The sequence below is a fragment of the Asterias amurensis genome, chromosome 13 (genome assembly GCF_032118995.1).
Source record: "Asterias amurensis chromosome 13, ASM3211899v1".
Classification (NCBI taxonomy): domain Eukaryota; kingdom Metazoa; phylum Echinodermata; class Asteroidea; order Forcipulatida; family Asteriidae; genus Asterias; species Asterias amurensis.
This window is the reverse complement of record NC_092660.1, coordinates 14180828-14192300: the sequence shown is the minus strand read 5'-3', so window position 1 is coordinate 14192300 and position 11473 is coordinate 14180828. Positions and strand designations below refer to the sequence as shown.

Genomic DNA, 11473 nt, shown 5'->3' with positions numbered 1-11473 from the left:
CACTCGGGTGTATCCCAAAATAATGCATAAAATATCAATTTGACTCATTTAGTTATCGAAGTTGCAAGAGAATAGTGACAGAAAAAAAACCTTATTGCACAACCGTGTGTGCTTTCAGATGCATAATAAAAGGCTCAGTGTTTCGGATGCCTAGGCTTCAGCTGAGGTCGTTTATTTTTGAGTGAGGAAAAATTACCTCTTTTTCAACAACTACGTTACTTCAGACGGAGCCGTTTCTCACAATAATTTAGACGAGCGTAGTTGGCAAAGTATATTCCCGTCCACTTTCTCAAAGCAGAGAAATGCTCTGCTTTTTCAATCTCAAGTAACATTGGATTATACTGATGTGGATGGTTTTGCGGCATTGTTGTGATGTTGGGGTCTTTGGTTTTTTAAATAATATGATAATTGGAAATAACGAGCTCAAGACATAACTTGAAAAAAGGTCACAATAATGAGATCTTGAGAATAATTAGAGTGTGGTTTTCAAGAAGTGACACGCCCATTTTTGCCATGGGACCGTGCAAGCTGTATAGCGCCCTCAGTTGATTTGAACGGGCCATCTTACAATTTCATCGTATGATACCCAGACGCCAACTCTGTTTGTGTCTACGCACAATGTGGCATAGATGCCGACTATTTTTTTAAAGAGCGAAACACGAACAGCTGCCAAAATAATGGTGGCATTGATTGATGCTGCGGAAAATCTCTTATAATTTTCACACCAAATGAAAACAGAAACGAGTAGTGCAAACAGGGCTCATAACGACCTGGAGTATCCTAGCCCATAATGCTGCAGCGACCGTGTCGTCGTGGTCGTCATCCACCCAATCTAGACGGAGGAGAGAGTAAAGGAAATAAAATTGTATTTTTTATTCAACTCAATAAAGCAAGGTAATAAAATAGTCACACTTTTCAATTTGTTTTTGTTGTCATTATTTTTATGGCTGAATAAAATAAATATTATGTTTATTAATTTAAAAGCGTTCTTTTCCAATAAATATGGCTGAAACTGGAAAAGATGCCGAATCCAACTGTCACTTTGTCACTCGTTTTGTCCAATGTAAAGTAAAAACACACACAATCGATGACAATGATCACAATGTTCTTATTAATTATCAATCATGATCATTGCAGCTTCTTTGTTGTATGTAGTTTGTTTTGTTTGTTCTTTTGTTTTTTGTTTACAAAATGAACGGCTATTGTTTGACATTGAGTGTGCACTTAGTTGCTATAACTAACCCTCCTCGCCTGGCGGCCGTTGGGTCGGGAGGAGGGTTACTTTATCGCAACTAGTGTGCACTGTGCAGTTGTAATGTTGGGTTTGGCATCTAGCACGAGCTGTATTAATTTTTCGGCAAAGATTGGGAGAAAGGAAAATTGGTAAAATGTGGTATAGCTAGGGTTTTAACAATTTAGACAACTAAGAAAGTAAAAATTTCTTTTTAAAATTTGTGTGTGTGATTGTTTGTTATCAATGAATGTGCATGATATTGAGAACCTTTTCTTCATGATTTAGTGGTTGCTGTCGTCATGGCAACATTCATCAGCGAAGACGATGAGAGATATTGCGACCGGAACCACGCCAAGAATCTCCTGGATGGACTTGACCGCCTGCGCACTGAGAGCCAATTTTGTGACGTCGAGCTGCGTGTGGGCAAGACCAGCTTCTGCTGCCACCGTGCTGTCCTGTCGGCGTGTAGTCCGTATTTCCAAGGAATGTTCTCTGGGGGGATGAGAGAGGTTCACCAAGATGCAGTTGACATTCTCGGAATTGAGGGCAATGTCTTCAAACTTCTTCTGGATTTCATGTACAGTGGTATGTTACTAAGGACATGTCTCACAAAAAGTTGTATTTTTATCAAAAACACTTAGGGGTTTGATATCTTTTGTAGATCAAGTTTTTGGCCAAGAAATAAATCCTTGATACTCACTGTGAATGAAGATGTATGTAATAATTTACCTGTAGAAGTTTCAGCTTCATTAGTTGTAAGTTTTTTAGAGAGAAAAAGTAAAAATCACAGAGCAATGTTTTCAGGAGAGTCACGTCAATCCATTGCAGTTTTGTCTGTGTTTGACCTTCTACCAAAGCCCCCCCCCCTACTATCATTGGATTGAATTGAATTAAATGCCTTTTTTTTCTATGCAGGATATTTGAGTGTTGAGTCCGATACCGTTGAGGATCTCTTAACAGCAGCCGACATGATTCAACTTCAGGGCGTGGTCAATCTTTGCTGCTCCTTCTTCAAGACACAACTGCATCCATCCAACTGTCTTGGCATCCTATGCTTTGCCCGAGCCCACTCCTGCGAGGATCTGGCTGCAACGTGTCTAGCGTTTGCCTGTGCTTACTTTGCTCAGGTATCTGAACTGGATGAATTTCTTGAACTGTCGCTGGAAGACATCATGACTTTGCTGAGAAGCGAAGAGCTTAGGGTGGACAGAGAGTTTGAGGTCTTCCAGGCTGCCATGCGGTGGATTCTCCACTCGCCAAGTGAGCGGCGTAAGAACCTAGTCCAGGTCCTGGAGCCTGTGAGGTTCCCGATCATCTCGCAGCATCAGCTGTTTGACTACATCAAGGCGTGTCAAGACCTGAGTCTTCGAGTGGCCCTAGGGAAGCTCTTGGAGCGATTCAACCCCGATAAGCGACACAGCTCAACATTACGTCCTCTGCAATCGGCGTTCTCCAGCCCTAATCTGCACGAGCCTAGACAGAACGCCAGGAAGTACGTCGTGCTGGTAGGTGGCTACCGTAGGAATCCCGGTGATCGATTCTACGATATGGAAACCTTAGACTCTGTGATACAGCTGGACACCTTCACAAACAGTTGGACCTCGATGCCGAGTCTTCAACAGCCTCGTCACGGGCACGGAGTGGCGTTCTTAAACGGGTCACTGTACGCAATCGGAGGAGAGTGTGATGCTCTTATAAACAACATTGTTGAGATGTTGGATCCAGTGACGAAACACTGGAGAGATATGCCTCCTATTATGACCCAACGCTGCGGACATGGGGTGTGTACCGTTGATGGAGTCATCTATATCTTAGGAGGAATAGAAGGGAGTGATGTCTTAAGGAGCATTGAGAAGTTCGATGAGGAACGAGGAGGTTGGTGTGTACTACCAGAGAGGATGCCAGAAGGAAAAAGTTACTTTGCTATCGCAGAGGTTGGCGGTAAGAGACTTAAAAAACTTAACCCCTTTCTTACCATGGGCGCTGCTTTTACTTCGTCAACTATACTCATACCCCTTCTTCCTTCAAATTGGAGTTGAAAGGTCCAAAATGCCCAACACCTACATGTAGGGGCAGTGCCATTTGGTTCAAATGTGCAAAAAAAGTGTTTGATAATACAAATCACAATGAGGGAAGAAAGACAGATTTTTGGCGGAGTACACACGTGCACAGGCAAAAATTACCTGCTAACCCATGAAATACACTTATCTTAAGTGCAGAAGGTGTTCTTGGTAAGCACAGATTATTTGCTTACGGTAAGCAGAGCTATGATCATTGGCCCTGAACTGACTTGCCTGATTTCTTTACCTGTTTTTTTTTTGTTCATGTAGAATTTTGAATATTAAGAACATTTTGTTTGCAAGGAAAATGAATTTGTTTCTTTTGTTGTTGTTTTTTGTCGGCCAGGGTTGATTTACCTAGCGGGAGGGACTACAGACCCAACTGCAGGGGTGGTTCTGAGGTCACTTGAAAGCTACAATCCTGTAACGAGTGAATGGAACAGTCTGGCCAGTATGAAGCATAAGAGATCCCATTGCAGTATAGGGGTGTTGGGAGATGACCTCTATGTTATGGGTGGAATCAGTGCAGATAAAAGTGTCTTGAAATCGGTGGAGAGATACTCCATACTTGAGGTAAGCAGAGTTGATGTAAATTAAACTGAAACTGGCAATTGATTAAATGACAAATTAAACTGAAATTAGCAATTGATGAAATGACACTGACATCGGCATTTACTTTTGGAAAAAGTATATAGTATATCATTTCATAATAAACTTGGTGGTTTGCTTTTACTGGACACTAATTATTTACTCCAGATAATTGTTGGCTTAAAAACTTACTTGGTAATGAGCAAACAGTGAAGTATCTGATTGTTACTCTCTTGAAAAAGACGAGCCCGCTAGACTAGTCAAGTCACAGGTTTTCAAAGTAACTGGACTCAATGTTAAAGCAACACGCTAACTTGGATCGGTCGAGTTGGTCTTTCAAAAGTGTTTGAAACTGAATATAATGATCCACACAAACATGCCCCGAAATTGCACGGTTTTCCTTTTTTGTCGCGAAGAAACCACTCGGCCATTTTGTGGATTTGACTCCATTAAATGGCTGATCTTGTTAGTGCGCGCTGTAAAAGAAAAACCGCTCAATTTCGAGGTAAACTTGTGTGGATCATCATATTCCACTTTTAAAATATCTTTTTAACCATAATGCATTTCATAACAAAGGGTTTCAAATGTTTTTTATTGACCAACTCAACAGATCCAAGGCAACGTGTTCTTTAAGTTCAAGCCCCTGCCTTGGGCTGCAAGATTTGAGTGTTTTTTTTTATAAATCAATCAGAGTAATAATAAGGTTGTAGGTGGCATGGTAGAGTAGTTAAGAGCATCAAATTCAAGTTCTGGTGGTTAAGTCTATGGAGTGTGGGTTCGAATCCCGGTCATGACACTTGTGTCCTTGAGTAAGATGCTTTAATTGCTTCTCTTAAAGGAATGTTATTGGCCCAATGACCAGGCACTAATGTAAATGCGCTTTTTAAGAACCAGTCATTAGTCATAATAATAATAACCAGTTTTAATACAGCGCTTTTCACACATGAGTGCTTCTCAAAGCGCTTTCGACATTATTACCCCTGGTCACTGGGCCTTAAATAATTCCTTAAACCATCTCAACTCCCTGGGGAGTATACAGCCTGTTCAACAAATATATGCGCTACTCGGCTAAACCAATCACAAGAACCATCTCTGCCCTCACAGGTACCCATTTACCCCTGGTTGGAGAGAAGCAATAACAATAACACCACTTTGCCAAACCTTTCTGTAATTCTGTTTTATTAATCTACTTGTTTTATTTTTCTAATTGAAAGGACCAGTGGACAAGTGTGAAGCACATGTCGATGCCGCGGGCCGGTGCTTCTGTGGCAACCGTGAATGGACTGATTTACCTCATGGGAGGGCGTTCCTCTGGAAAGAGTAACCGCGCCCCTAAGACGCTTGATTTGGTAGAATGTTACGACACAAGGACCAACTCTTGGATAGATATGGGCAAGATGCCAATAAGTCGTTGTGAGGCTGCCGTTGCAGTCATTTGAAATGAAAACCATTCATCTCGCCCAAAGCTACTCCTTGCCAAGTCGCCCCCCTAGCAAAGTCGCCCCTCCCCCTATCAAAACCATCCCTTGCGAAGTCGCCTCCTAGAAAAGATGCTAAACCTTAGAATTTCATTACTGTTGGGTCAAGGCCGAATTTCATTCACTGCTAACCAAAACAATTTTCCAAGCACAGCCAATTTCAAGAGCTACTTAAAGGCAGTGGACACTATTGGTAATTACTCAAAATAATTATTAGCAGAAAACCTTACTTGGTAACGAGTAATGGGGAGCTGTTGATAGTATAAAACATTGTGAGAAACGACTCCCTCTGAAGTAACGTAGTTTTTGAGAAAGAAGTAATTTTCCACGAATTTGATTTCAAGACCTCAGATTTACAATTTGAGGTCTCCAAATCAAGCATCTGAAACACTGATCTGAAAGGGTGTTTTTTCTTTCATTATTATCTCGCAACTTGGACGACCAATTGAGCTCAAATTTTCACAGGTTTGTTATTTTGTGCTTTTGTTGAGATACACAAAGTGAGAAGACTGGTCTTTGACAATTACCAATTGTGTCCAGTGTCTTTGATAGTAAAAACAATGTCATGCTAACTACTATTATATTAGCAGAAAAAAAGTGCTTAAACATAAGAGTTTTCACAGAACTTCATTCCTGTTGGGGGAGAGTCAATTTCATTCAGCTGCTAATAAACACAACAATTTTCTAAGCACAACCAATTTCTTGGTATTGCTTAATAGTTAGAAAATTTTCTTACTACATGTACCTATACCAGAAAAAAATGTGCTTTAAAAGTGTAAGAGTGTTTTACAGGTTGGCGAGAAAATTAGGCGGCCATCTTGCGTGTTCACTATGAATTTGCATTGTAACATGATTCATTTTCATACAGTAAGCACCAGAAGTTTAGCAAACCCTTTTGTGTGTATAATGGTTTAGCAACACTATGAAATGGAAACTTGGGCACTGTGGGCAGTAAGCACAAACAAGGGTGGGTTTTCCCGTTATTTTCTCCCGACTCCGGTGACCGATTGAGGCTAAATTTTCACAGGTATGTTATTTTATATACAAGTTGTGATACACGAAGTGTGGGCCTTGGACAATACTGTTTACCGTAAGTGTCCAATGGCTTTAATGTAGGCAATTGTTAATCACACATAATTTGAACACTGTCTTGGACTATTTTGTCATCTCTACCAATACTGTATAATACTTTTATTATGTACTGTTTGTACAATGCAGTAAAAAGGAAACGCTTTTTCCAAAGTATGTGAGTCACCAGGAACTCGACATTTATTGTGGTAAATGGAGTTATGCAAATGCATTTCACTGTGTGAATATATTTTACATGTGACAATAAAACATTAATAATAAAATAAAATATGTTTTATCAAAAATGCAAATACTGTTTATTGATAAAACATTTTTTACTGTTCTCAAACTATTTTGTCAGCTCGACCAATCCTGTATAATTCCTTTATATAAAAAAAAGGAAACGCTGTTTTCAAAGAAAAGTGTGTGAGTGACTAGGAGCTTATAATTTATTATTGCAAATGGAGATTTGTAATTAAAAATGCAAATATTATTTATTGAAAATACATTTTAGACTATTTCGTCAGCTCTACCAATCCTATAGAACAACCTATAGGTCATGTCAGTACAAGGCAAAGGAAATGCTGTATTCAAATGAATTTATCGTTGTAAGTATAGATATGTTATTAAAAATGCAAATATTATTTATTGATTAAACTTTTTCCACTGTTGCCTTGGTTCTTATTGGTGTTCTGTCACAAACTTTAGTTAAGTATGTTATAGTTGATAGTTTGTTGAAAGTGAAATCATGTTGCATTTCACCATACTGATGTATATTTTCATCTTGGACGTGTTTTGAGGAGGGGAGCGTGGGTCAAGCCTTTTTTATTGTTATCATCATTATTACATATTTTACTCTGACCACTTCTCACAAAAATTCAAACAGGTAAAAATACAACATGTCAATTTCTCAAAGACTAGATATACAAGGCAATGGACAAAATGTGGAATAAGCAATGCTGAGAATAAAACATTTTCCTGTTACCAAAAGGTTTAAAGGCAGTGGACACTATTGGTAATTACTCAAAATAATTATTAGCATAAAACCTTACTTGGTAACAAGTAATGGGAAGAGGTTGATGGTATAAAACATTGTGAGAAACGGCTCCCTCTGAAGTAACGTAGTTTTCGTGAAAGAAGCAATTTTCCACGAATTTGATTTCGAGACCTCAGATTTAGAACTTGATGTCTCGAAATCAAGCATCTGAAAGTACACAACTTCGTGTGACTAGGGTTTCTTTTTCTTTCATAGTTATCTCGCAACTTCGACGACCAATTGAGCTCAAATTTTCACAGGTTTGTTATTTTATGCATATGTTGAGATACACCCAGTGAGAAGACTGGCCTTTGACAATTACCAAGTGTCCACTGTCTTTAAAAAGGACTATCCACTAGGGGTGCTCTACATGTAGCAGTCAATGCTAATTGCTAAATATTAAACTTTCAAGTCTCTCAGCCTCTTAATAACCAATCAAATTATACCTTCGGACAACTTAACTTCAGATTTCTTTTCAACTTGTTGAAGGTCAGCCGTTTGGAATTGTTGCTTATTACCCAAGAAAAAACACCGGAAAAATGTGTTTTTCCCCAAACTGACGTGCTGCCAGTTTTCTAGACGCAATCCTCCAATTCCCAAGCAAAAAGACAAACTTTAGAGCCTAAATATATCAAATCTCCTCAAAAGTTGAAGCATAATAAATGTTTAAAAGAATACAAGAAGAATATTAGAGCAGCATTCAAGCACTAGACACTATTGGTAATTACTCAAAATAATTGTGACAATTACCAAAGATGTATAGCGCCTTTAAACATGTTAGAAAATGGTTACGAAGCATTTGGCAGTATAACTGGCATTGGTAAAATGATGTAAAAAATGCTTGCTTTGCAGCTTATTCTTTCTTGGAAAACTTAAGTCTCTCATCGAAAAATGAATTGATGCAGCCTCAAGCTTTCCGCTTGTGCTGATGTTTTAAAAACAAAAGGTCTGTAAATCCGTTAGAGTTGAAGGGAGCTTACTGGCCTTCGGACTAAGATGACATTTTCAGGGGTTTGTTACTGTCGGATCGTTCAATCTACCACCTCTGATGGTGATGTAGTCTGTGTCATTACTCAAAATTAATAGTTATTTATAGCATACAAACTTACTTAGTAAAGAGCATTGGAGAGCTGTTGACTTGACAGTATAAAACACTGTGGTGTGAGAACAACATGATTTGTTTTCCTTTGCAATTGCCTTATAGATGGTTCTAAAACCTGGCAGGGGAAATATAACACTGATGTTTTAACCAGGAATACTTCCACCGAATTTGAACTTTTATCCGAATGATCCGGCGAGCAAACGGAGAGGGTGGGGGGGGGGCACTCCGTAATACACAACCTCGTTCCCCGCGGTCAATTTGTTACTTTACGTGATCAGCTTTCACCCTCCCCCGGGAGCGATTGTCATTGATGGATCCATCTTTTGATTTTGTAGCAAACATCAAAGGTAGAGTACAGATGATAAGATTATAGGTTAGGCGCAGGATATCCTTGCTGCAAGTCATTGTGAAGATGGGGGGTTGTTTTTATAATCTCAAATTTGATGGCGGGATCTGATTTTTAAAGGCACTGGACTCTATTGGTAAATACTCAATACTTGTAGCATAAAAACTTACTTTGCTACGAGCAATGGAGAGCTGTTGATAGTATAATACATTGTGAATGGCTCCCTTCTGAAGTAACGTAGATTTTGGGGACAAAATAGCCCTGGTAGGACGTCACAGTCAGTGCCACTGCACTGACGTCCTGGGTATAAAGCTTCTTAACAATGCGAACACAAATTTGACTATGGAGGAGTCCAACCTGCCGCCGATTTCACAAAACTCTTCCTAACTTAAGACTAATCTTACTTAAGACTAATCTTAGGACGATTCCCAACCATGCACTGTAGCATGCAGACCTTAAGATAACTCGAGATAAGACGAGTCCTAAACTCTTTGTGAAATCGACGGCTGGGCTAGGGACAAAATAGGTAACTTCTCACTCAAATAATAAAATACTTCAGGCCTGAAGCATTTAGGCATCTGAAAGCATACAAAATTGTGCAACATGGGTATTTTCTCTTTCGTTACTTTCTTGCAACTCCAATGACCAATTGAGCCAAAGGTTTTTTTTAGGTTATGCTTATATTGTTAGGATACGCCAAGTGAGAATACTGGTCTTTGACAATTACCAAAGGTGTCCAGTGCCTTTAAATCTGATAGAAAAACTTGCATTTTATCCGATATGGCAATTTTCTTTGTGTAGTCAATCAAGTCTCTGGTTTAATATTCCAACCGCAGGGTCCAAATCTAGCTTTTCAGCCCACACATTTACAGAGCAACAAGCTGAGCATGTTGTGTGAAATGGTCTAGTGTCGTGGCCGAGCGGTTAAGAGCACCGAGTTTCTGATCAGCAGAGTGTGTGTTCGAATCCCCAGCCGTGACACTTGTGTACTTGAGGGTAATGTACTTTTTGTAGGACAAAAAACACAATGTCTATACAGATTTACATTACACAGTTTGCACATAATGATAGTAGAAAGCTTCCCTGAAAATATTACTTGCTGAGGTGCTTTAGTTTTTGAGAAATGAGTAAAACAATGTCATGAAAATAATTTTCGTCTCAGTTATCATGAGACGAAAATTATTTTAGCATGTAAAAACGTATTTTAATGACATTGTTTTACTCATTTCTTAAAAACTACAGCACCTCAGCAACTAGTATTTTAAGGTACGCTTTCTACTATCATTATCTTCAAATGGTGTAAGTTTAATGTAAATCTGTGGACATTGTGTTTTGTGTTACAAAAAGTACCCAAATCCTTTAAGCAAGACACTTAAACCATTGCTTTGTCCTTCGGAAGGGACGTAAAGCCGTTGGTCCCATGTGTTGTGTAACGCATGTAAAAGAAAGAGCACTCATCGAAAGGAGAAGGGGTTCGCCCCAGTTTTCCTTGCTGTGGCTGCTGTATGCGCCGTATCACCCTTATAATGTGCTAACTAATTGGATTTCGGAAATTATTCATGTCTGCAATAACCTTTATTTCTGAAAGTTTGTATATATACTCAGCGCCTTGAGTACTTTGTTTGGTAGATACTTGCGCTATAATTATAAGACTTCGATACTATTATTATAATTATCTTTTTAAATCATGTTTTTGGCCACGGATAGGAATCCCAATATTCAATGTGAATGAAGATGTATTTGATTCAGGACTATACTTGCCAAGTTATTAAGGGGGAAAAAGTGAAAAACACACAGCAATGTTTTTAGGAGAGTTGCGTCAACCGTTGTACATGCTAAAATAGTTTATTGTTGTCTCACCGAGACGAACTTATTTTTGTGAAAAATGTTTTACTCATTTCTCAGGTACTATACATCACCTCAGCAAGTAATATTTTAAGGGAAGCTTTCTATCGTTATCTTCAAAGCGTGTAAGTTTCTAATGTAGATCTGTGGACATCTGGTTTTGTGTCGTATAAAAAGTACCCAAACCCTTAAGGGTTTTTTCGGAACCGTTCGGAATTGTTTTAATCATAAAACACGAACGTAGATGACTTACAATAAAAATTAACGTGGTGATTATGGCAATTTCATTTCAAGAGGTAGTCTCGTTTTTTGTGATATCGCCAAAAATCCGGAGCAAATGTCCACACAGGAAAACAATCTCTAATAATATAGACTTGATGACAGGTCGTTATCGCTGCCCCTCAAACACACATTATGCCGTTCATGCGACAGTCACACATATCATCGTTCTTGCAACGGGGTGTGTGTACCGTCCCCGTAACTACACCGCGCTTAAAGGCAGTGGACACTATTGGTAATTACCCAAAATATTTATTAGCATAAAAACTTTCTTGGTGACGAGTAATGGGGAGAGGCTGATGGGATGAGAGTGTCCAATGGCTTTAAGAGTGATTACCCAACGTAAACCTTGCCCTTTAAAGGCAGTGAACACTATTGGTAATTACTCAAAATAATTATTAGCAGAAAACCTTTCTTGGTGACAATGGAGAGAGGTT

At 39.0% G+C, this 11473-nt stretch overlaps 1 protein-coding gene across 1 annotated transcript; it reads left to right on the top strand.

The window, feature by feature from the left end:
- The first annotated feature begins 659 nt into the window (after positions 1-659).
- On the top strand, positions 660-7035 carry LOC139945758 (actin-binding protein IPP-like). Its single transcript, XM_071943153.1, has 5 exons — positions 660-894; positions 1520-1819; positions 2150-3175; positions 3641-3867; positions 5097-7035. Exons 2-5 carry the CDS (start codon positions 1534-1536, stop codon positions 5319-5321), a joined length of 1764 nt encoding a protein of 587 aa, XP_071799254.1. The 5' UTR covers positions 660-894; positions 1520-1533; the 3' UTR covers positions 5322-7035.
- The last annotated feature ends 4438 nt before the right edge of the window (positions 7036-11473 follow it).

What these genes read in the sequence shown, in the direction of transcription:
- LOC139945758 (XM_071943153.1), top strand. Translation starts at nt 1,534, where the DNA reads ATGGCAACATTCATCAGCGAAGACGATGAGAGATATTGCGACCGGAAC. An exon ending in TCTGGATTTCATGTACAGTG is followed by an intron (nt 1,820 to 2,149) that starts GTATGTTACTAA and finishes TTTTCTATGCAG; the next exon opens with GATATTTGAGTGTTGAGTCC. An exon ending in AGAGATACTCCATACTTGAG is followed by an intron (nt 3,868 to 5,096) that starts GTAAGCAGAGTT and finishes TCTAATTGAAAG; the next exon opens with GACCAGTGGACAAGTGTGAA.